This window comes from Nicrophorus vespilloides, unplaced genomic scaffold, assembly GCF_001412225.1.
Source record: "Nicrophorus vespilloides isolate i.1.1-1 unplaced genomic scaffold, Nicve_v1.0, whole genome shotgun sequence".
In the NCBI taxonomy this organism is placed as follows: Eukaryota; Metazoa; Arthropoda; class Insecta; order Coleoptera; family Silphidae; genus Nicrophorus; species Nicrophorus vespilloides.
Genome location: NW_017100095.1, coordinates 185,475 through 212,739, shown reverse-complemented (window position 1 = coordinate 212,739; position 27,265 = coordinate 185,475). Strand labels below are relative to the sequence as shown.

The window sequence follows — 27,265 nt, the reverse complement described above, 5'->3', positions numbered from 1 at the left end:
TTCGTGCATTGCATTATTGAAGTTATGGCTTTCTCAGTACCGATAAAGTTGTGGAACGTTATGCGAAACAACCACCTGGAAAATTAATTAAAAATATAGCTATAAAAGGATAATTACCCTAAGCGAATAAATTGCATTTCACAAAATCAAAAAATATATTAGAACAGCTTGGATGATCATAAAAATCATATATTTATATTGCTTCTTTTTTATTTCAGGAAAAATTTAATTAAAATATCAACAATTTTATTTTACTATCAATTATTGTTTACCTATGTATTTTTTCTATTGAAAAATTTACTTTAAGTTATTTAGAAGTAATGATTTATGTCAAATCTATTTAGACAGATTCTGGTTGAAAGTTTTACTATTTGTGCATAATTCATTCGATAACTTCAACTACTCCCATAATATTAATGTACAAAAAAAATATAATTCTATGTTAGAAGCCCAATCGTATTCAAAGCAAGCTTCATGTATTATTGACAAGCTATTAATGTTAAGTTTTGCAATAACTTGGTTATTTTAAAGTATCAATTTGTATCAAACCTATAATTTGTTTATAAATATATAAACAAAGTAGGAACATTTTGAATAATAAATGGATTTCTTGAAGTATTGCAACTGATAACTGCATTTTAAATTGGATTTCTTTATAAACATGCGTGTTCAATACTGGAAGTAATTTAAGTAAAAAGGTTAAAGATAAAAAAACGAAACCAAAAAACATATGGTTGGTCGATGATATTCCTTTCCTGAAAAGTTAAACGCAGTTCAAACGATTGTACTACTGCTATCCCGATGAAAATACTTCAAGGAAACCAAAACATCTCTGGATGTGTATGTGCAATACTTAAATTCGCATTGTATCTGCGTTTCGAATGTAGAGCGGTGCCATTTACTCTTTTTTTTTTCCTTACCATCCATATATATATGTATATATAAACTCACGCATTTTTCAAACCTATTTCGGTGGAAAGACCCAATGACACGAATAAACCGAAACCCGTACCGGCTTTGTCACTTTATTTCGGGATCGCTTATTATTAATCCCCCCATTATCCATCCATTTGGACGGGGCTTGAAAACGTTGTAATTGAGACAAGCCCGACATCCAAAACGGTGAAATGGAAGGTGAAAGGGAGGAATGCCGAATGTACATACTAACCGGTCGTTTGACGGTAGCTTTCCTGCGAGGGGAAGTTCCGATCGAAAAATTTTGGAGTGTTGTTGCTGGCTGCTTCAGTGTATGTCTGTATGTATATGTTCACATGTGTGTCTGTGCATTAAAAAGCCCAGAGCGTTTATCTCCAGAGTCCAGTGCATAGCAAAACTGGCGGTGTTTTATAAATAACATTTCATTAGCACGGATCTCTGAAGCCGCCGAAACTTCCGCGCTGATTTCAGCGATTGGCTTTCAGAAGGGAAACAACCAGCCAGAGGATGGATGAAGCACGTGCGACCGTGGGTGAGAGGAGGATAGGTGGATGCGGTGATAGAGAGCGAGAGTGAGAAACGGAGATCCATAAAATTCCAGATGTATCCTTGGCCCAGTCTTGTTCCGTGCTTGTGGAGAGTAAAATAGAGATAGATACAGAGAGAGAGAGGTAGACAGAGCAGGAGAGGCGGAAAAAAAATTTGGCCTGGCGTCGCCGCTGGAGCATAAAATCAATAATATTGTTTACATCTGGAGTACAGAGTAATGTACCATCGCTTTATTACACTACTCTAAAAACGTTTTGGCCAAAAAGTATTGGCCCAACAGCGCCAATTCACATAACACTTGGGTCTATTTTAGCATCGGTTGCAGAAAAATATATATTTGATTAACAATGTATACCTTCGAACATCCCCGGTTGTTCACCTTCAATTTAGACTGATAAATGGAAACATCTTCACTACTACTTCTGGAAAGCACCTAAGATAATATCCTTCAAATTTTTTTAAATTTATTTAAATAAATATATTGGCCCAATACCGCCAATTCCCATTATACTTTGATCTATGATTTTCTGAAAAATTGAATAACAATGTACATCGAACCTTCACGGTATGACAGTTGTTCATTTTGTACGGATCTTCAAGTTAAGCATTAGATAAACAAATAACATATATTAGCTATAACTGGAAAACTCCTAGTATAATGAACTTCAAGATTTCTTAGTACTAAGAAATCTTGAAGTAAGTAAATACTAAGACACTTTGAATAGGACAAAACTAATGTCTGAACTTGTGACTTCAAAACTATAACTTAAACATGTTATAACATTGAATATGAATGCCAATAAAGTATTTAAAAAACTGCATTTAAAATGATGATTTAGAAGGATTTTATCAAAATTAAAAGTTTTTTCTGCAAAAGTGACCGCTCTTTGGATTAGAAAAAAATATTATGAGAAGATCAAGAATAAAATAAAAAAGCCTTTTTATTATGTTAGCAGCGTTTTTGGTGTCGAAGCTGCAATATGTAGAATGAGTCTTCTGCGAGAAAGGAGGTCGGGAGTTCGTTGTATTGAGGAAAGACCCTTCAACCGAGGTGCAGTTTTATCAGGAAACTTTGTCTCGTGAAATTCAGGCGTTCAGCGAAGCCACAAGGAATATGGAAACATGTAAAAATAAATAAAACGAAGATAAAAAAAAAGTTATGCAAATGGATAAAAACAGAAAAGAAACATGCATGCGCCTGCAAAAAATAAACAAAAAACTGAAATTGCTTGGAATTCCTTCTCGATTGAGACGCAGCTCGACCTCACTTTCCTTTTACATTCATAAACAGTTGGCTTTGCACAAAAATGTACATTTCTCAATAAAAGTATGTCAACTCATCCAGTACGAATATGGAGCATTAATGGACAATGCAAAATCGCAGTGTAGCACGTAGAACGTCCCATATTTTTCACGTCTTCTCCTCATGCGAGAGATGCATTGAATATTGCAAATATCTTACATAATACTCGCATCACTGAAGTCTTTAACAGTTTGTTAAAGTTAACCTCCGTTGCAGTCAACAGCGTGAATGGGTATTCTCACGTCAGTCAGTCTCCATCTAAAATTTTAAAATAAAATCATTGTACATGACAGATGAATAATGTATATGAAATACATCCAATTGTACCAACTAATACTAAAATTTTATATGAACACATTCAGAAAATTAAGATATTTTATTATACGAACTACTTGAAACATGACTATAAAATCATATCTGTATCAACCAAAGTATTAAGCTATACAAACTAATTGAAGAATAGTTTCAGCAAAATTGACTAAGAATGAAGCAAACTAAATTTGGACATGACAATGTAATAATGAATCTTAATTATTGACTTCCAATTAATCTTAATGTTCAAGAATCAACCAAAGTAAAGGTATTCAACTATACAAATTAGTAGTATTATCATCAGAAATGGTGACATAAACTGAAGTAAATACATTTTGAAGATTCAACTTTTACCAAGAATTAGTTTTTATCGTAAAAAACGTTGAAACTTTTAATTTTTCAAAATTTTATTGATGTATAAATTCAAATTTGATGATGCAATATTTAGAGTTTAGGTGACCTATGTTAAGCTCATGTATTTGGTAGTAGCATTTTTTTTTTAAAGGTTGTCTAGTAATTTTCCTACACAAATGAAGTCCATAATATATAATAGTGAAACTGAAATGGAAAAATACGTAATTCCTGCAATGTCATGGGAATCCGGGATCGATGCTAATTGAAAATAAATATTTGCAAATAATTGTTCGGGAAAACGCACGAACTCACGGAATTTTATCTATTTTGTTTGCACGTTCCTGCTGTAGGTATATATCTATATGAATATATATATATATTTCTATATCTATAGATATATTCACGTTGTTTTAATCTGGTTTTACCTCTCTCTACGCTGTTGCGCTTGATAATGAATTTCCGGCAAACGTACAAATCCGTTTATGTCGGACAGTTCATCCGCGTTGAACGAGGAAATAAATAATTTAAAAAACACACACAAACCCAGTGCAAACAGGCGATGCACGAAATATAATAATAAATTTAGAGAGGAAAAGCACGGACGAAACAACAACAAAAAATGGACTAAACGAATAGAGAGAGAGTGAAAAATAAAAAACAAGAAAAATAAATAAAAATTTTGAAGAGGGAAAAGAGGGAAATATAAATAAATTACGCAAAACTGTCGCTCGTATTTTATTACCATTGAAACGTGTTTAATTGCGCCAAACACAAAATGCATTATTCTGTTTTCGTCCGTGTTCCGAACGCATTTCAAATATTCCAACCCCCATTTCTCATCCGCAAATGGACGAATGTGGCCAACATATGAGTGAGAGAAACAGAGAAAGGCAACAAACAAAACATACAGGAACGTGCATCATATAGGTCATGAAATGCATTCGATTTTGTTGAACTTGTCACGTTTCGAATGAGGAATCAAAAAATCGCAACCCCCAAACTCCGATCGATCCACTAATCGGAATACGTGAAAAAAACAACCCTCTCGTGATTCACCTCAATTAGTACGAATTGGATAATTCCAGTATCGTCTATACAAATATATATCGATATTTCATGCTATTCATACACGAAAGGAGATAAAAAAAATCTGTATTTTCCAATATCAAACGTCTTTTCTTTCTTTGCTCGTTGATCTTTTTCTCAATCCCCTTTCACACATTCTATAAATTTTATAAAAATATGGACTCAAAAAAAATCCCTTTTTATTTGTCACAAATTTACAATAAAAGAAATTAAAGTATATTTCTTCAAAATTTATATACAATTTTTTTATTTGCTTTATGTAAAAAAAATAACTGAAAATATACAAAATGACATTTTTTGCCAAATTAGGACTGACCTTTGATGCATAATCGTTATTCATTTTCTGAATGGTCTATGAAATGTATTCATAAAAATTTCTTGTTTTTTTTTGTTTCTAGATGATTTTGACGTTTTCACTGAAATAAGTGAATGAAATGACGCAAAATGTGACGCTTAAGCATGTCTAAACATTGAAGTGATGAGATCATTCGAACTTCTTTTTGGTTGATTTGTAAACAAACGAGGAACTTATTTGTGATGAAGTTTTCACATGTCAAAATGTTGATGGAAAATGTAAACTCTATTATCATCTGCACACGTTACATAAACTTAAATAAAAAGCTGTCAAATATCATTAACTCCATTTGAAATTTCATTTGACATTCATAACTTATGACCATATAAATATAAGATAAGTTTTGAAATATTATATTTGGAAATTTAATTATAATTCAATTAATAAGCGAAATCAATAAGTTTGAAACGTCAAAGGTTATATGATTTATTCAGATTCGTTTAAATATAGGATTTCTCTAAATGTGTTTCTTGAGATTACAAGATTAAAGAAAATGTCTATCTGGAACTGCGTAATTGGTTATATCTTTATTGCGGTATTTTGAGTGGAATTGAATAATTGAACCACTCGAATCTGATATACATTTCACTTGGGTCTTTCTAAATTGAGAGCGCACGAAAATCTGGAGAGCAAAAGGAGGAAGCGTTTTGCACGTCAAGCGAAAATTTTAATTACGAGATGGGCCGAAGTTGTTGTTGTTGTTTTCGAAGCTGTCAAGTGTATTTTTAGAAACCAATTCCGAACTTAAAAATACTTACACCAGGAGATCGGAGGCTTGAGAAAGTAAACTATTTTCGATTTGGACCTTTCTACAAACGGCGGACGAAAAAAAGAAAAGGGTTGACATCTCGATTTGGATTCGACGAAGCCTAGTGAATATAATTAGAGACAAAATTTTCCTTCCTCATTCTCAATATATATCTTCTTGTTTTTTTTTTCTTTTACTCCGCGTTTCTTTATACTTCTAAGTCAACGCTGAGGTTCCCATTAAGCGCGACCTTGAACCATCAAACGCTCGCGTTACACAATACCTGCGGCCCTTCGCGGCTCGTATTTAATCAACGCCCAAGCGCGTCGCGATTCTTCCGCCAACCGATATTGAATTACGTAATTTTGTATTAATTAAACCACCTCAGCAGTTCGGAAGAAATTTCAGTCGCTTTTACCTATATACATTTCTTTTTTTCTCATTGGAGGCAAACTGAGGATTTGTTCCCAACTGCACCTCAGGCCGAAGCTTTGTGCAGGGAAAACCAATGCAAATAAGACAAGTTTCAATCAAAGGTCTCTTTGAAGTTCACTGATTTCATATATTTATTGGTTTACACATCTAGTGGTACACCCACTTGCAACTGCTCATGTTCTATCTCATATATTATAAGAAATTTTGTAATTAAGAAATATTAATTTATGTATATTTAAAAAATGGCATAAAATAACATCTGTTGAAAGGATTACCAAATTTATTTTAACTTTTTAAATATCGTTTAATCCTTTAAAAAGAAATTGTATTTAATAATTTAAATTTAAAATAAAAAGTGTATAAGATGTTAAGAAATTATGTCTAATTTTCATTCAGATCAGTGATTCGGATGAAAAAGTGGTATAAAGCCGTTCTATAATTCGGGTCTTGTGATGGCACACCGTATAATTAATCTTTGTAAAGTTGGGTTCGCGCTGCGTGTAATAGCATTTAACGCTCATTAATTATCCGACAGGAGGCTTAAAGACAGATTTCAAGCACAAGGAGTTGTAGCAAACTCGCACTGATTTGATAGCAACTCTGCAAAGTTTATATTCTTTACCTACACTATTATGAAATAATATTATTAAATCCAACTTATTCACTTTTTACGTCTAGAAAGTTGCTGAATTCAATTTGGAAAATTTTCAATTTGTTTTACTGAATTAGTAGAATTTAAACACATTTTAGATATACATATTTTTATCATCTAGAAATCTACATTTTAAGAGTTCATTCGAAGCAACAAAACTATTTTTTTTTCTCAAAGTCTCGATGCTGCGAAGTTCATAACAAGAATAGTTTGCAGCTAAAGGAATTTATCTTTTCATCAGAGCTAAGTTCAAAACACTGTCTCTTTTAATCAATCCCGCGCTTCCTGTTTACCTATTACGAACGAACAACAAATTTTTCATTCAAGTTTTTCCACTGCCCCACATAACGTTTTCAATACTCCACTTTGGCTATTATTATACACTTATCTTCCATTCTTCATAATCTGCCTTTGATATCAACCTGATTCTTTCTCATAGCATCGTACTTTAATTTCCTCTAAAAATTCATTACTTCCGGATCGGAGGCCGCAAAACAGATGCGATATTTCATTGGCGTGCGTTAATTGCGTTCACGGCCAAATTCCGTCGGCACGGGAAATCCGATCGATACGGGAGTGACCTTCCTAATAATAATTCCGATTCAAAAGGAAAGCTCTACTCGGGAAACCCGTGGGGAAAAACGGCGGACGGAAAAAAGCTGGGAGGAAGACGAACGATCGAACGTATAAATATATAAAATCAAATAGGAGAAAAAAAATAATAGAAGGAAAGAAAAAGTTGCGCCGCTTAACCAATTCAATTCATCGTTAACCTTTACCCTCAGATCATTTTTCAATTATTTTATTGGTTGTTTGTTTATTTTTACACACATCATGCATGGTGGATAATTATTGAAGGGTAAATGCAATAACTTTCCGGAATTACATAATAGTACATATTAGCTCAATAATCTGATTTTCAGTTACAGTTTCTATATATTTTTGTGTTCGTCAGATCTTAATGGTGAGTACACGCTTAATATAATTTTGAAAAAATCATTTTGTGGAAAATTCTTTTGAAAAATTAACTAATTTTCTTAATGTTCTGATCGATATGTACTGTTACATTCATTACATTTTAATTTTATGTCTGGAAAGTTGTTGGTATTGATCCGTAATATGTTTATATTGTGTGATAATTTTTGATGTTGTGATGATTAATAACAAAGCTGAATTGGGGTATGTATTTTTAGCGTCAAGAGTTGACCACCGAGTTATTGAGCAGAGCGCCTGTGCTTCCGGAGATTTTGAAGGTTCTCGGAGGCTAGACTGAATGGCTTGCTTGAAGGATATGGCTTGGTGTAACTTCATAAAAAAAGTAATTTCGCACTGTTTTCTATTCTCTATATATTTTTTTTTTCAAATACAATCCTTCATTTTGGATGTATGCGTGTGCCCTAACTGGGTGTACTTTGATTGCAGATGCCTTGTGGTGTTAGCAAACGTGTCCCGGAAAACAGGGCTAGGAAGGGCAGCAGGAACAGCGATGACAAAGGTGGAGAAGGACCTAGCAACGCTGGGGCTGACAATGGTAACGACAACGGGAATGGTGGTGGCGGCAGCGGATTAGCAGGTCTCTGTCGTCGTAAAGACAGCAACTCCAGCACAGCTTCTCCGCCAACTTCGAAGAGTGGTCATAGCATTGGCAGTGGGCAGAGCAAGAAGCCCTGCTGCTTATGCTGGTGTTGTTGCTGCAGCTGTTCTTGGTAAGTTCATTTATACTTTATTAATACTAACCATATCAGGCCAAATACGAAGATCCACCGTACATGTTCCTACCTTCGACTCCTTTCTATGTCTGACATACGACTTTCTGTTTTGTAGGGTTGCCAACAAAACCGGCGCTGCACTACAAAATTGGTAAACTCATATCTATATACCTTTATTTACTTTGCTGATGTAGTTGAACGCATGCGGTATTTTGAGAGATCTTAATATCTCTCTATCTCTCTCTCTTTTGGTCCTATTCCTAGTCCGTATTGGCAACCATAAACAGCTGTAGTTTTGATGCACATTTACCTTACCTTTATTATACCATATACAATCTAGTTTAGTCAAAGACCAAATTGCTTATGCCCTAAACCGTCTTTTTAAAATTAGTATAGATTTAGTATCTACAAAGCAGTAAAAGTCTACAACTGTTTATATTTAATTCTAAATTGTTCTAAAACAAACAAAAAATATTTTCTCAATATTACAATCTTTCAGAATAAATATAATTTTGACATTTGCCATTGATATCTAAAATTTAGATAAAAATGCGGATATATCAATCACTCGTCCGCAAAGGGTAGCATTTCATTTATTTTTTAAATTTTAGTGACTGCACATATTTACTAGTAGGTATTTTACAAATTTACTGTAACACAGCAACACTAATTGCATACCCAGTAGATTTATATATAGCAAAAACTAATTGTAAAATAAGAATATGGCATGTTTTATTTCATTATTAAAATGTAGAATTTAAATTTGTAAGTTTTCAATGAGTTGTGAAGAAGATTCAATCATTTTACGCAATAGCATGGTTGTAATGAAAGTTCAGGAAGAACGGAAAGTGGCTCTTGTTACTGAGAGCCTTTTCAAAAACCAAACTGCAAGATGAAACTAGAAATTAATTTGCGGAAGCGGAACGGAAATGATGCGGATGAAATGGAAACGTGAATCCGAGTAGTAGTAACATATTGTTTAGTCGGAGATGGAAAGGACTAACTGGTATTGTGGAACGTCCAGCTGAAAGCCTCAGACATCCATTGCTGTAGGTGATGCAAGTCGTTCACTGCAAGGAGTCTCCATTAAAAAGTTTAGTTGCGTGCGAAGGCGAGAGAGAGGAAATGCAGGGATTTGAAAAGAAACCCACTTCTACCTTTATCTGCTGCTCCACCGTTATTTCTTCGACGCTCGCAGGAAAAGGTCTTTTCAGCTCTCGCAAAACTTTCTGTTTCGAAAGTTTCCTTCCTTCGCCACTGAATGAAAAACTTTAAAGGCACATATACACACAGATACATATACCACCAGTTCGCAATTTTAATTTAATCCTCTGATTAAAGACTTTACCTTTTCATTTAGTACTTAGAAAGAGCCATCGAAATACATTTTTCTTTTAATATCGATAAGTTCATGAACCCCACATCTAGCAACTATAATCTCCTGATAATTCTACTTATCCGAGGAATAAGCTATAATCTATTTCTTCATTTTCATCAAGACATTTTAACTTCAGGTTGTATTACACTCTAGCATGATTTTAAAATAGCCAAGAACAACATTTGGGAATGCTTACATAATCCACATTACTATAATGGACATGGAGTATTCCGAAATTTATTTCTTTATTAAACGATATTTATCTTCTGGTGATTTGGTGGCAACACAAAGTGTATTTCTGAATTAGTAATGAAAATACACATCAAGTAAATAATTGAAGAGTAACACAAAAAAATGTATTGTATTGAAAATTTATTTCATTGTTTCTATAAAATAATAACTGTTGTAGAAGATGAAAATACTGAGCATTGGATGGAATGTTGAAATATTAATGGTATTGCTCAGAGGTTGGCGGGCACCTGAATAGATGATGCCTTTCCAAGGTGGAATCATCCAGATTGATGCGTGTTTGCGGAATGACATTTATAAACCGGCAATCGGAAGGTCGTAAGTAATGGCAAGAAAATATTTATTGGCGGATTCCTACGAACACGTCATCCATGTTTAGTAAATTAATTGCCCATTTAAATAAACCCCATGGCGTGTGGAGTAAAATTAGCGCTCGCGTGCTACACTGGGATACACATAGACACACGCCACACACACATGCACACACGCATACACATATAAATACGTACACATATAGTTACATACATACACATACAACACATGCCCGCGCTAGCAAAGCTCAACTCTATCGATCCTCGGAGCATCCATTCAAAGATCTCCATTGATACAAGCCGACACACAAACACAAATACGCTCACGCATTTACATATATATATATACGTACATACATGCACATAGTCTATATCATACGTATAGAGAAGCCAAACCGCCGTTCGTCTGAAAATTACGATTTTTCAATGCCTAACAAAATCACCTACGAAATGACTCTATTCATCCTACGAACGGCTTCCAACTAGGAAACGAAGCAATTTGCTAGCCAGAATTTGCTTGCACCATTGCACCAGCACATATTTCTCAATCCGCGCGATGTCGCTACTAAATTTAACCGGCACTTTTCCTCTATTTTACATTTTTTCCGTCCGTTTCCAACCGAATCAACACTACTAAATCCACTCCGGTTTAAGCCAATGCGTATGCGTTATGAAGGAACTATTCAACCATGCTCCGTGTCTTTGAATTCGTATTCAGGACTATTCGAGTCATGGACCTGTGACACCGTAATCGAGAATTCTGAAATAGCTTGTGAATAGAATGCAAGTCACTTACACGCATTACGCCAACTACTAATTTGAATTCTCAGTTTCAATGGGATTACATAATATTATATTCTATACTATTAATATTAAATTATATATAATTTTAAAAGAATTATCATAATCCTAACAGATTTTATTTTTATTGGTTTTCAGAAGTTAAAACTTGAAATTCTGAAAAATCCAAATTTCAAATAATTAACTATACAAAAAATATCTTTCATTTTGATTATGTTTTTCTACAAAAGTTTTCGTATATTTATAAGGAAAAAAAAACAGATACGCAATATTTGTTTTTCTTCTGTGAAATTGAATTTCTCTAGAATTATAATTAACTTATATAACTCGAACATACGGAGGTTTTTTTCATAATTTGACTGAACATTTTTTGTTTTTCTGAAACGAATAAAATAAGTTACATTATGTAACTTAAATACGATCCTCGCTTTTGGATCTTTTGTTTGTTTTCTGAAAGTTTCATTTGATCGTCGCTTTTTGGTTTAACTTAATTAATTAAATTAAGTTTTCGTAAATGAACTTAATGAATCATCAAAAACAAATGGTAGGTGTTGGTGCATTGTTAAATGAAGTCGATTCGATGAAAAGTGAAGTCAATCTTCGGAAGGAGTGAGTGAGTGAGTGAGAGAGAAAGAGACGTACGATACAACAACACAATACAGTTTCATAAGTGTTCGCAGCGCCACTGCAAAGTCCTAACAAAGTTACACAACTTTAATTAATTGAAAGGCTTTAAGCCTGGAATCTATCCGGGAGGTGCTCGTTTTGGGCAAACTTCAATCTAGAACACAGCATAGTTTTAATTGGATTCTTTCCATTACATGCTTCCTGCGAGATGTCGCTTTAATGCAGCACCACAATATGTATACACAGAACTTGCTAGAAATTTTCCGTGGGATGCAAGGCGCAAACAGATTATTTAATACCATTTGTTAAAATTACAATTTATTTGCGAAACTCGAAGCTTAATAGGTTTTATTAACTTATCAACCAAAACTCATTCCATCCAAAATTGATTACTAATGTACTAAATTTCTAATAATATACTTTAATATAGTCATGTACTTTGTTCAACTCTAATAGGTTTTATTACGTTATCAACCATAACTCATTTATTGTTTCCTTTCATACTTTATAACAAACGTGCTAAATTTCTAATAATATACGTTAATGTAGTCATATACTTTTGTTGAACTTTCATAGGTTTTATTAAATTATCAACCAAAATTCATTCATACTTCTATCTAAAATTTGATAACTAACGTACTAAATTTCATATACGTTAATATAGTCATGTACTTTGTTCAACTCGAATATGTTATAACGTTATTAACCATAACTCATTCACAGTTTCCTTCCATACTTTATAACAAACGTGCTAAATTTCTAATAAGATACGTTAATGTAGTAATATACTTTTGTTCAACTTTCATATGTTTTATTAAATTATCAACCAAAACTCATTCATACTTACATCCAAAAATTGATAACTAACGTGCTAATTTTTGAATAATATACGTTAGTATAGTCATATAGTATGATCAACTAAAATTTGATGTATTAAGTTTTCAACCGAAACACATTCATATTTCCCTACAAACTAACGTGCTAAATTTATAATAATATACGTTACTTTGTTCAACTTTTATAGATTTTATTATGTTATCAACCAAACTCATTCATACTTCCATCCAAAAGTTGATAACTAACGTACTAAATTTCTAATAATATACGTTAATTTATTAATATATTTCATTAAGTTATCAACCAAAACTCATTCATATAAATAGAATTTGTATTAAGGAAAGATTTGGATTACACGAAATATATTTTGAGGTAACATATGATTTATTTGCGAAATCGATACAAATTCCTCCAGGAAAATAGAAAACGCTTTGTGAGTTCAAATAATATACGTACGTAGCAGATCAAGTTCAATACTTTGACCTTTAAAAATGAAACTCTAGCAAAGCATTTAAAATTCAATGAATACGGAAAAATTGAGGAAAATCTAATATAAGAAAGAGCTCGAGAATACACGGACATAAATAATATAGACGTAGCGATCATCAAACAAAATTTCATCGGGCAGCGAAACTCATAACATCTCATCTTCCTCAGACTTCAAATATGCAAGATCCTTATTTCTTACCAGAATAAACGAAATGCACACTCGAACAAATCCGCTCTTCTACATCTTTATTTTCCGATGCGACTTCGAATCATACACAAGGCTGTTTCTTCGTATTCCATTCATTGCCTTGAGGAAACATCGTTTCCATCCACCCACGCAACAACATCCAACGTTATTTGAAGTCGCATTATGTCTCCATTAAGCGAAGGCGACGGAATATGATTCCGTTGCGACGTGAGCGGCAAAGCCTTTTCGAAATTTCTAAATCTTAAATTGAAACGTCTAGGCAAATCCTACACAGGGCTTCAGATTGAAAGCTATGGGGGTGGTTTCTTGTTAGTATTGGTTATAGCGACCAGTAGTATAGGTCGATAGCATTCATTAATTGCGAGAAATGAGTTTAAAGGGTTTCACGATCTAGGTGCTTTTCTAGGGTGCAGCCGGTGCAACGGCCCATCAAAGTGTTACTCTCTGTGCCCTTCCTACACCTCCAGCCCATCCCCTGCGATTGAATTAAAGCTAAAGCACACGCACACTATGCCTTGCCGAAGTTCGTTGTACCATAATTGCTAACAAAAAAAAGTTGAACTTCGGAATTGCAGATTTATATAAAAAATCTTTTGTAACTATTTACAAGTAATTAGATCATCATTAACGTAGGTGAAACAATAAGTAATGGCGTATCCGATATGCACGTGAATGCAGAGCGAATTAGCTTTTTCTGAAAATCTTTCTTCTTCACGTAAACTTTAGTCCAATATTTACGTTACGTAAATTACGTCCTATTATCTTTCACCTTCTGCTGCTGCAGTTTTAAAGTAAACCACAGTAAAACAACGCCACTGTAATTCCTCCAAACAATAAACCACATCGTTCTTTGAATTCATATTATATTTATCAACTTACAGTAAAATTCACTTGAAAAACTTCATAAGTTAATATAGTTTCAATTTAAGGCGTAAAATATAACGCGTAAACATACATATTTATCGATTAATATGTTTTTGTAAGAACAGGTTTGTTATTTCTATGAAAGGAAAATCAATTCAAGCGTTCTTTGCTTATATTTGTTCATTTATCCAAATTGTGACTGGGGTTGGAAACGCACCTAAAAAAGAATCTGGGGTGCGCTAAGCCCGTAGGTATTTATTGAATAATTTATGGAACGTGTACGTTCCTCCGGGGTATAAAAGCGCGAAACCGAACAGAAACAAATTAAATTCAGGATCTTAAAGAGGGCGATATTTCTTTCATACAAACGTATTTATAGGAAGTATAAGAAAAGGTCAGAACAAGGGAAAAACACACATACGCACATAATTCAATTTAAATTCCATTCATTGCAATTTATGAATTCCATTTTTGTTCTTTCTGCTTTATTTCTTCTAATATTAATTAAATATTATTTAATGGAATGTTTTTTATATTTGATTTACGTGAAAAATTAGGAAAGGAAAACGTTTTGAGCAACATTGAACATATACATATTGCGGTTAGGAGGATTAGTTCATTTCAGGTACTTTATTTCATATATATGTGAGGCGAAATTTCTACTAATATTAGTTTAAAATTTCTGTGTTAAATGTTCAAAGCTGCTACCAATTAATGAAAATACTGGTTCGTTGGAATAAAATATTTGAAAGCAATTTCAACAATACCGTGGTGAAAATGTATAGAGTTTGTAGCGCAACAGCATGTGCTGTATACATTTAATTATGATTTCGGTAATAAATTCGTCGAGGGAAATATTGGCCATCAGGTTGGAAATTGGAATTGAACACTAATAGGGGGATGGAAGCCTGTGTGCGGTTTCAATGGACTCCGACGCATTCGCAATGGCACACAATTATATTTCGGCAGCAGGATAAATAATGGGGAAAAAAAGAGGAACAAAAAAAAGAAATAGGAAACAAAGCACGCAGAGATGGGTATTAATTCCGCGAGTACTTTCAATTCGGTCAGGTCGTCGACCCGTATCCAGATCGATACCAAATTTTGTATTCGTTAATTTGTACGCTTTTCATTAATATTTTGTTTGAACCCGCTGATTCTGCACATTACACAACATCCAACTTTCCGCATCGATTGTAAATACACACCGACGTTTCTACATAGTAATAGAAAATACTCATTTATCTTCACGTGAGCTAGTATTGTAAAGAAAGGAAACAAAAGTTATCCAACGCTTTTAACGTATTCATCAGCCATTTCAATAATACTGTTTTGTTTTATTATACGTTTATAAACTTTACGTATAGCGAATGGTTGCTTTACGTTTGATTCAACGTGTCTTTGAAGATCAGGTCTTTGACCCGAAGTCTTAAATCTCAAATCGCGTGTTTCAACTATCAGGTATCCCTGATGTTCAATCTCTAATTTTGAATCTTAGATATGTGATGTCAATTCTTGTATTTTAGAATCTTGGATCTTGTATTTCTCTCGTATCAAAAGTTATGTTAAGATTTAATGTGTTTACAATCAATTTAATTTTTGTATCTAATATTTTATGATCTTCAATTTTGAACATCTGATCAATTATATCAGAAGTGAGGTAACCGATATCAGAAATCGGATCTTTGATCTCATGTGTCTGATATACATTTTGGTAACTAAGATTCTAAAATCTTGAATTTTGGATCTCAAATTTCAGGGTACCAATAATATATATGTCCGAGCTATTGGGGACCCAACGTTAGGTAATGTGCTTACGTAATTACCTGTCGCTATCGACCTTCCTGACGTGTTCCACGCGGCGTCCAATTACACGTCAAATTCTTTTGCGGAATATAATATTTCGTTCACATGTTCCACAGTCGTAAATGGGTAAATTGCATACATAAGTTATTAACATTACCACGTACCTTATCTGGCCTGGCTGTCATTAAGATCTGATATTACCAAAAGCAGTTACTTTCAATTACGTACTGAAACTTCTAGACTGATCCTCCGTCTAGGTTCAGAGGTGGTCGAGCTTTAAAATTCGAGACTTAATTAACGAACCGTTCGAATTTATTGAACGCCATCCGTCTGCAAAGCACCGAATGATTGCAGTTTGCGAACAAGAAGAGAGTGGAAAAAATTGTATGGGAAGAAAGAAAATCGGTTTTCCATTAAGGCGTCGCGCCTCGAGGCCAACGACACCATTAAATGCCCATTAGGGGGGAGGAAAATTAAGATGTAGATACGTACACAAGTAATATTTTCATTTCATGTCTCTTTCTCTTTCAAACACACGCGTACATTAATTTTGCATGCGATTTATTAACGCCATTACAATATTACTTCTGCTTTTCTATTTGATAAATTAAAGCATGCAAAAAACAAAAGATTGATCCGCTGATTTGTATCTGAAATCTGAAATTGTTTCTTAATGAACTCCTAAATTTATACCGAATATTATTTTATACCAATAGCTTTATAATTACGAATAACATGCAAACATTATCTTAAAACATTTTCAATTTTCAGATTATACAACATTCTTAATCTCGCACTTTTAATTATGTCGAGTATCAAAACTGTAATTTACTTTCAGAAAAACCGAATCTATTTAGAAAAATAAATATGTAAAAATCATTACGAAAATTTGTGCCAAGAAAAATAAAATAATGTACATAATATTAATAGTAATATAAATTAGTAGTAATCTAAAACTTACTGTATTTATGAAAATTTGTAAATATACAAAGTGATATTGTCTTTAAAACTAATATAGTAACAAAGTGTTTTATAGTTATTTGTAAATGTAGACGAGGAAATAAAGTTTCTTGAAAAGCTTTAGTGTGACTAATGGAAAACAGTTTGAAATTAGCTGGAATCGGTTAAAAGTATCGAAAATTTCAGTAGTATGTCTCGAAGGACTTGAGAAACAAAAAAAAATGAAGGAATTTTACTTAAACTTTTCTTCGGAAATCCGGACTACCAACCCTTCCTCCGTGGGCAATTTTTAAAGTGAACAAATTGCCGAAGGAGATTGGGTGGTAGTTAGATTTCAGTTACGACAAATAGACTAAGAGCACTCTGAAAACTTTAAAATGATTAGCTTTCTTCTAGTGTTTCCAATCACTCCAGATTCGAATTAGACAATTATTCTGAGAACTTAAAATAATTATCATAATTATTACAATTTACATAATTTATTGGACATTTCTGTCCAGATTTAATTGAAAAATTCGTAATTACATAAATTTTTTTGTAAATATAGCTGAAGACTTGTTTCAATTTAACAATTTGTGATGGGTTTTTACGAATTGGAAAATTTTCTGTTTCCTTTAATCTAGAACATAAGATTAAAGGAAACAGAAATTGTTATTTTTTATTAATAAATGTGGATTATTCAAAATCGAAGAAAGAAAAGAATAATAATAAGTTAACTTTGAAAAATTCCTTAAAAAGAAAATTTAAAATTGATGTGTTATATAATATAAAGTATACTTACATAAGACATTACCAGAGTACATGCGCTGATTGTTCAATCGGTGAAGAGGTTTTTTTTTAACGAATTGGAAACCTTTTCAATTACTTCCGGATTAGAGGAAACAAAAACAGTTTTAGTTAGATTAATTGCTTAAAAAAGAAAACTAAACAATTTGTTCATTAAAATTTTCTTACAAATAAGACGTTTCCTGAACTTGTGCTCTAATTTTTCAATTGGTGAAGAGGTTTTTTTTAACGAATTGGAAACCATTACAATTACTTCCGAATTAGAGGAAACAAAAATTGTTATTATTGATTACAAGTGTACACTCTCCGAAGTCGGTGAAATAAAAGCAAACAAAAACACATTACTAGATGATATAAGCACCGTTTCAATAGTAGCAGAAGACAATGGAAAAGTGCAAATATTAAATTATTGACTTATCGTCTATCTGCTATTTACCTTCGAAATGGGGTACAGCTCTGTGAGAGCATCCTACGAAAAACAATGCCTGTGTTTATTGACTGAACTAGAGGCACAAAGATGACGTACCTAGGACGGAAGGGCTATTGACCGTAACTCCTTACATAAACGGCAATGTGAACATTCCCGTCCCCTCGGCGGCGTTCCATTGTTGGATAACAATTCCCAAGGTTTATTCCCTGAAGCTTTTGGCCTGACACTTAACTTACACATCTGTATATAAATAAATGTATATGTCCGTTGTGAAGAACTAAAACTAAAGATTTTCTATGTTTTGTTCCATTACCCTCTTCTGTAGCTTCGTCCATCGACCATTTAAGAATGGAAAAGTGTGAGTATCATCATCAGAACCACTTGAAGCATGTTAGCATGATTAATAGATTTATTTTAGTAGCTCTGTTATTTTCAGTAAGTCGGTAATTCCCCTTTTATACAAGTAGGCCAATAATGGTGCCCAGATAAGAGTGTTATTACTGACGTAGTGATGATAGAGTGGTTTGCATGCGAACAAATACGATATTCCCGGGGTACGTCCTCTTCAACGTATCCCGATCTCTACTAGTTTCTAGTTTTACACTAATTCCTCTTCTTTTATAGCTGTTGTTGTTGGTGTTGTTCTAAATGGAAACAAATAACGATGATGAATGGTGGCGAAGTGAAGCAAAACAGTTTTTGTTGCAGTACCACGCCGTCTAATGGTAACATCGAGAATGGACCATCTAAGACACCCAACAATTCCGATGTTACCAGCTACGATTCTGAACCACAGTAAGTCGTGACCTTCGGCCAATCTCGCTGCATCGTCGCATCTAATCCGTCCTCGTTTTTCAGGGCTCCAATTGAAGAGATTAGGACATGGGGCAAATCCTTCGACAAATTGATGAGGAGTCCTGGTGAGTTTCCGATAAATCCGCCAACCCCTCATCCCCATCTCAATTCCATTAAATTAATTAAAATTAATTATGTCAAGTGCAGTATAACTGCGACCGTTTATGTGTGTATACATATACACATCTGTGTATGAGTATGTGAATATATGCATTCGGTACGTATGCTAATACCATTTGCTGCAATCGATGTTGATACGGCTCTCGCAATAATCACGTCCGACACGTGCAGCTGTTTCAATGTCATCACCCAGTTCATCACAATCGTCGTCCCTTTCATTTGCAGCTGGTCGACGGCTCTTCCGTGAGTTTCTGAAGTGCGAGTACTCCGAGGAAAACATCCTCTTCTGGTTGGCCTGTGAGGATTTGAAGATCGAGACCAGCACCGAATCTGTCGAGGAGAAGGCAAGGATCATCTACGAGGACTACATCTCGATCCTCTCTCCGAAAGAAGTAAGCCATCTTCCGTTGCGCAGTATCACGACCGCGGGACCACTTTAGCCTCCAACCGCAAACTAACTCAACTCAACTGATGCATCTCTGAACATTAGTTTAACTCATTCATTAACCGCTGGAGACTCTAAAGTGGTCCCAGTTATTACCCGCGCTCCCCGAACACCGCCTAAACGCTATGCCTTCATTAATTTTTCATAAACTCTGTATATTCGATATATATCGCCATAGGTTGTCCGGATCAATTATTTCTTAGTACTCTAATCTTACTATATCAAATATATAGTAGTCGTTAATTAATTATATACATATTTGGATCCCAACGTTAAAAAATTGACTTAAACTACTCTAAAATTATCATGTCCAATATATAACATTCATTTAAAGTGGATTAATTTTATTTAAAGCTTTAAGAGGTAATTTTCAGTTCTTAATTTTATTGTTATTAATATTAAGGAATTTCGTTATGTTTCCAGGTCTAAAGTATTCTATATATATAATCTATTAAAATGAATAAGGTCATAAATAAATCAATTAATTTCGATCTTAAGAAACTGGACTTAAACTGTCTTCTTTTAAGACAACTAAAGTTCTAATTGAAAGATACATTTTCTACTATCTACTTACTATAAATGCTACTATCAATTATAGATTATGTCTTATGAGTTTGAAAGGATCATATCTAGCAGATATATGATATGAAATTTATAAAAATTGGGGGGATGGATGGGTTGACAAGTGTATTTAATGTTACAGGTATCTTTGGACTCTCGTGTCAGGGAGATCGTCAATCGCAACATGGTGAATCCAACACCAGATACATTCGAGGAGGCTCAAGTGCAGATCTATACTTTGATGCATCGAGACAGCTATCCGCGTTTCGTCAACTCGGCCTTGTACAAGAACTTGGCCCAACATGGCAACATCGAGCCGGACCTCGAGTCAATCCACGACTCCGACAGCCAAAACGGTTAGATCATTTGTTTTGAGGGAAAAAAAAGAGAGAGAGCGCATTTACTTATTTTCATTTCGTTTTTGCTATTTGCTGTACGGCCTAAACTATTTGTTTTGCGATTTCATCCCGTTTCCGCAATATCAGATTCAATATTGTTTCAGATTAGATTTGTGTTTATGTTGTCGTAAATATGCAGAAGAAGAAAAGATGGAAAGATCTTTAAACAAAAAAAACTATGAGAGAGAGAGAGAGAAAGAAAGAGAAAATAATGTCGAGGAAGAAGAAGATTACTTTAATTTGCGTTTGACGGATACGGTTGTTATGATTATTTGAAGGCCTAAATTTGCGATTTACCACCAGAAAATTTTTAAAAGAAAAAAAAAAACAAAACACGCCGACGAAATTGAACCCAACAAAATGAATAAGACAATAACTCGGGCAGCGTCGCGGAAGGGCTGAATGTAAAGGGCTGTCGAAAACCGAAAAGGAAGTTGTCTATAAGTTATGGTCATTGGTATTGCAAGATCTTTAGCCGGGCGCACGCCAAGTTAGAGTTCTTCAGATCATTCCTGTACGAGACCATTAAATTAAGTTTGAAAATTTTGAACGGACTACTACACAACATTGGTTTGCATATGACGTTTTGTTTTGTTTCTTTTCTTTTAATCGTAATTTCAAGTATTAAGGAGAAAAACCTTTATATGCCCAAAATGTACCGAGAAAGATGTTACATCACCAGCACCATCCCAAAACCCCTAACCTTAACCACCCATTGACCTATCGCTCACCACCTATCACTAACCTATCTGTGTTGTATTCCTGACCCCTGATCATCATTAGTTGTTAGTAGAAGACGCGTCGCCGATCATAGGTGCATCCTCTCAGATGGATCGCGATGGCTTTCCTTCATCCTAGACCCTGGTCCAAAATCTCTGTGACCAAGACCAATATGTACCTACCTACAAAAAAAAAACCTTGTATATCCGAATGTATCCTATCGCCGCTGACTCAACAATATAACAATGTGATATATATTTACATTATAGCGGTAGCGATTCGATCACACGCACCTCCACCCTCTGAAGAAGGACGAAATAAGTAAAAAAAACTCCTTCCTTCACTTATACTAATAATCACAAGAAAATCTACGCACACAAAAACACTTGTACCCAAAACAACCCCCACCGCCGTTTCGACATCCCCACACCCTCATTTACATTACATTACAATATAGTTACACTAATAATCGACACACTGTGAATTTATTAAAAAATATATTAATAAAAAAAATAAGTATAATACGTTAAGTTGTCTTCTTTACTAAAAAAAAAAACGAACAAAATTAAGCAAAAAAATAAATAATACATAAAAACATACACACTAAAGCGGTCTTTCATTTTGTTTTTGTTTTTTTGAGCACACCTAATTATAATTAGTCGGACTGATTGGATGATGGCATCGTTTTGTTTTTTAAGGGAATTCGAAGGATTCCAAGGAATGAAAGTCAGTTGAAAATGATGAGATGAGTATGGGATGAGAAAGAAGTACTAGGACTGTGATATATTAGACTGAGGTTGTCGACCTTCGCAAAAAAATGCATAGCCAGAGAAAGAAGGAGAGAGAAAAAAAATTGGAATAAAATGGAACGCACATTGTATAATTTCCATGTTACTCTGTAGTTTACTCTTCTTTTCTTTCTTTTCTTTTTTTTCGCTGTTTTCGACACACCGACAATACCTGTCGAATCGATAAATCCGTCATTGTCGAGGACAATGCAAACCCTCCTCAAACCGAAATGCCATTTGTGCAGACTCGTTAATTGCATAAAAAAATCACGTTTCGACGACGCGCTGTAAAAATAAACAATAGGTGAAGACAAAAATCGATCCACCAACCGTGTAAACAGAGGCAGTGCTATTAAGTAAACTGTCTTTTCTATGAGTCAAGGGTAGTAAAGTGCAAAGTAGCATTTCTGATTGAAGAGGGAAGAGTAAATTTGTGTCTGATCTTTGTTTTTATCTTTTCATGTCCTCAAAGAGAAGTTGATTCGCTTGAGAGAAAACTATAACTTATATAGTGAATTAATGTATTATATAATATACGATGATCATACGCAAATATATTTATTGCAGCATAAAGCAAATGCTTTCGGGTTTATAGGCTATCAACCTTCAGGATCTCAGCGCGTTTTTATTAATCTATTTATTGCGCAATAAAATATTGCGTTCAAAATGCTAAAGTCCGTCGACTTCAATTCCAACCAAAGGCAAATCAATTTAATCAACCAAATCTTATAGTATAGTTCACTCGATCTACAAAATAAAACAAAGATTTTATTATAAAACATAATTTAAAACTTGTCTCAAAAATAGAATTTATTGAAATTTATCACTTTTAAAAGAATATAACTTTTATTAAATTTATGTTTGGTAACAGTTTTGAAAAACGAATTTATAGAGATTTTCATATTTAAATATACAACAAAAAAATATAAACAATTAAATTTATTTATTATCAAAAACTTGTTTAAATATGTTTTCTGTGAAATAAACCGTAAATAGATAAATAATATTCAAGCTAAATAAAAATAATATAATATATTTATGGTTAGCGAAGCAAAATCGAATGTACTGTTTAAAATTAATTTTCGCTTCATAAACTATACAAATTGCAATGAAAAATTGATGAACGTATAAATAAAACCACCGCAGGGGTTATTGTACTGTGCAGAATGCATATATTCGAGAGAGTTTAATTCCAAGCTACAAAATAACGAGTTAAAATTAATGAGAACAATGGGAATTTTATTGACATTTGAAACCATCTAAGCTTTTTATTCTATTGTTGACAGTTCAATGAACTTTTTGTATATATATATATTTAGGGCAAGAAGTCTTAGGTTGATAGCCCTTTGGTCCAAATTAGGCCCAATAAAAATGTGTAAATAAACAAATATTTATTTATATATTTAATGTATTTATATAATGTATATATATATATGAAAAGTGCATTAACTTGAGAAAATTTAATAAAGAGAAGAAAATCTGGGACCATTGATAGAGCTTTATATAACTCAGGTCTTCCACTGATGAATTTGCCCAAAAAGATTTGCGGTTCTGGACCTAAATTGAGGCACAATCGGTGTACCTCCAAATCGATAAGTACGTAAATACGACGAGGTAAATACCTCGAAGTTTCCAATCTATAGTTTTGCAACTTCGTTAATCATTATAATTAAATAATCAGGATAACGATGTTGCAATCTATGAATTATAATTAAAATATTGAAGAGTCTTAGTTTGAAACAACCTAAATAACAAATTGTTTGTTTTGAAAGATTAAAATATTAAATTTTTCTAAATCAGTTCTGAATTCTTTCAATACCTCAATTGAAACAAATTTTCTATCAAACTTTTTCAAAATAAAAAGTTTGAATTTTTTTGAATTTGATCTTTTCGACCGAACTAATTTTAATTTGAATCAATGTTAATATCAAAATCTTGGAAGTCTTGTTACAAATCTGAATTCTATTGATATTTAGTTGTAGTTTGAAATGATCTAAATATTATGTTTTTTAATCAGAACTGAATTCTAAGCTTTAAAAAGAACAGAATGGTATTAAAAGTTTTTCGAACTAAAACTCTTTGATTAAAATAATCTCAAGCGAATCAACTTCGTTTTCGATCTAAGTGTTGAAGAATGGAATGAAATATTTATTTTACTAGAAGATTACGACATTAATTTTAATGCGTATTCAAAAAGAAAAATGGTCCTAAAGTATGGAATGAAACATCTTCTGAAATGAGCTATGCCTTTTTGAAAATCCTCAGACAAGAGCACTACCGTCAATTGTCGGGCTTGTCGTTGGAGGTCTCAGCTTAGTTCACTTTAAATATTTTTTGACTTAGTATACTTTCAAGTGAGTACATGTGTATTTGACTATGTCATTTGGAAGGTATTTTGTCCGTTTTCCTGATAAATATAAGGGATTTCATCTGGCGGCGTGTGCCGTAATTGAGTGCACGTGTCTGGGGGTTGGCGGAATGAATTCCAGAAGGTACACTTGAGTTGTTTCCATGCTCTAGGACCACCCCCGTCTTTAATTTCAATCATTACCCAATGCAGGAGAAGGTTAACTATTTATTTCTATTTGAAAACAAAATAATATATATAAAATAATAGAAGATGTTAGAATAGTTAGATTAGGGATAGATCATACTCAATTCGTTACTAAACTTATATAAGTAAACCCATTAATTTACTCAGCTATCTTCGCGGAATTAGATGAGAAAACGGGATTTGGATTGGAAGTGTTTGTTTCTTGTGTGTGCATGAGGTAGATTTTTTTGTATTACGTTGAATATTATATATACTCTGAATGGATATTTCTTGACTTTGGGCTGGAAATTTTCTTTTCTTGTTTTTAAATTATTGTTTTTTATGTATTTTAGATGAGAGTACCGAATATATAATTAGGTGCGCGTTTGTTAAGCGGTAACGATTACTTGAGTAACGATCACAAAGTCTTCGCCTAATCATGGAACAGTCCAGCTGCCATCAGCTATTACCGCTATGGAAGTTGGATCCTGTTCGGTTCCTCCAATTCCTAACCATCGTAAAACCATAGTTAACCATAGTTTATGTTTATGATAAATGTTTGTGTAATCGAATGTATGTATGTATATATCTACAACACACGTAGGTGTATGCATCGGCATTCGATGCGAAGTAATCCATGTGCAGAAAATAATGTAATATTAGCAGGGCCGTGGTACACCGCCGCCCCCGGCCTGCCAATCGAGGAACATAGGTGTCCGGCGATGTTTTGCAGCTGGGGGCTGGAATTACGGGCTTCGATTCACAGCAAACGGTGCATTCAACAGCATGCACAATCTCTAGAATTAATTAGTAGTACGTGTATCCCTTGCGATATTGACCCAGTAGCTCACAACGTATAATCGATATCACCTAATCAAAGTATAAAATCACACACACACACAACCTCCTCCACCCACCAACACACACAAAATACACAGACACCTACACACGTGACACCACACCTCCCCTTTTCTAACACCGAATATTTAGCCACCTTCCCTGGAGTTATTAAATGTATTTAATGGACAGCGTTACGTAAGTGTTGTTCAATAGAGGTAGCATTTAGCAAAATTAGATGAGATGATGGAGATGATCAAAAAAAAATATAAGAAATATATAAAAAAAAAAGTATATGCATATAACCCAAAAAAAAGTACCCATTAAATTCGGGCTCAAGACTACCAAAAAAATCAAGAGATCTTAGTAACTTAAGCACCGGCGTGATATACGTGCCCACATGTAAAAAAATATATATGTATCAGATTGGACAAAACACCCCTACCCGCTATTCATTTCGAACGATTATATTTGGCCCGTAACGAAACCCACTTTATGTTCCAGTAAGTATCGAATGTGCGGTGAGTACAATTTCCGTTCTGTTCCATTCAATTATGTATTATTAATTCACTATATTTTTGATGTATGTTGTAACGATTCAAGGAGATTCGCGTAATTATCGAGATACATTTTGTATGTTTCTGAAAGAAATCTGCTTTCGAGATTATTTCTTTTCGTTAGTTTTTTTTTTAATATTGAGTTTCGGTTGATGAAAATCCAGTTTCCACCACCAACCACCAAAATAAACCCCCATCCTTAGTTTATAAAACTGTGTGTCTATTATTAATACTTATATACACATATATTTAGATATATAAACATATATATATATATATATATTAAAAAAAGGAATTGTATCAAGCAACAAGTATATAAACAATGGATAAGGTAACTGCAGTAAATAAATGAAATTATTTAAAAAAAAATGAGAGAAAAATAATATATATATATAAACCCAAAATTTAAAATATGGAATATACATAAATGAATAACACAACTTAATATTAATGTAAACGTAAGGGAAAAAAGATCTACAATAAATGTATTATGAACGTAATTAATGAATGTTTCTATATGATGGAAAATAAATACGTTTAAAAACGAAGAAAATGTAAGATTTGTTTAGGTGTTTATTTATTTACCCTCTCCAAAAACCACCAATATAAAATATATAATGTTTATAAAATTTCATTTCAGGTGATCCGTGAAGTTTAAGGTAAATAATAGAAACACTTAATTAATCTAAATATGTCGGATATATTCGCCACTTGTCCGCAAATGGTTATTATGTACAGTACGTTATAATTTCCTTAATTTACTTGATAATTATGTGCATAATTTAATCTAAATGTTATACAACTAATCGAAACTTTGCTCGCTTATTAAATTAAAACTAATATGGTTTGGAAATATTCATTGAAATATGTTGGATTATTTAGATACATTTTAATTTGCTTATATATTTTCCACTAAATACCATTATTATTTTATTTCCATAATTTNNNNTCAAAGTGTCAAAAAAAAATTATAAACTATTGAGTTGCAAAATGACAGCTGTCATTCTTGGAATTGAATAATAATAGTAACTAACATGCTGAAAAACCTGCAGGACTTCGTGTAGAAATAAACCACCAATATAAAAAATATAATGTTTACAAAATTTCATTTCAGGTGATCCGTGAAGTTCAAGGTAAATAATAGAAACCATTAATTAATCTAAATATGTCGTATATATCCGCCACAGTGAAATATGTTGGATTATTTAGATAAATTTTAATTTGCTTATATATTTTCCACTAAATACCATTATTATTTCATTTCCA

At 33.2% G+C, this 27,265-nt stretch overlaps 2 protein-coding genes across 17 annotated transcripts in view; one reads left to right on the top strand and one right to left on the bottom strand.

Annotated features, from left to right (window-relative positions):
- LOC108567731 (zinc finger protein 84-like) overlaps window positions 1-18,499 on the bottom strand; it is a 58,258-nt gene extending 39,759 nt beyond the window's left edge. The window contains exons 1-3 of one of the 4 annotated variants that reach the window (XM_017928342.1): window positions 18,282-18,499; window positions 18,192-18,224; window positions 17,751-17,833 (exon numbers count right to left, since the gene is read on the bottom strand). The gene's annotated coding sequence lies outside the window, so the exon portion shown is untranslated. Of the gene's footprint in view, window positions 1-17,750; window positions 17,834-18,191; window positions 18,251-18,281 lie in introns of those variants that run through there. The other 3 variants (XM_017928343.1, XM_017928346.1, XM_017928345.1) reach the window with 3 other exon arrangements.
- The window catches only part of LOC108567733 (regulator of G-protein signaling 20), a 32,662-nt gene extending 10,850 nt beyond the window's left edge, over window positions 1-21,812 (top strand). For 2 of the 13 annotated variants that reach the window (XM_017928349.1, XM_017928348.1), the window contains 8 exons: window positions 7,924-8,048; window positions 8,153-8,436; window positions 8,555-8,590; window positions 18,511-18,543; window positions 18,810-18,980; window positions 19,044-19,105; window positions 19,386-19,552; window positions 20,309-21,811. In XM_017928349.1, the coding sequence (XP_017783838.1) occupies window positions 8,004-8,048; window positions 8,153-8,436; window positions 8,555-8,590; window positions 18,511-18,543; window positions 18,810-18,980; window positions 19,044-19,105; window positions 19,386-19,552; window positions 20,309-20,527 (1,017 nt within the window). In that variant the 5' untranslated portion in view covers window positions 7,924-8,003 and the 3' untranslated portion in view covers window positions 20,528-21,811. Of the gene's footprint in view, window positions 1-7,923; window positions 8,049-8,152; window positions 8,437-8,554; window positions 8,591-18,510; window positions 18,544-18,809; window positions 18,981-19,043; window positions 19,106-19,385; window positions 19,553-20,308 lie in introns of all 13 variants that reach the window. The other 11 variants (XM_017928361.1, XM_017928360.1, XM_017928354.1 and 8 more) reach the window with 10 other exon arrangements.
- Window positions 21,813-27,265: the final 5,453 nt, after the last annotated feature.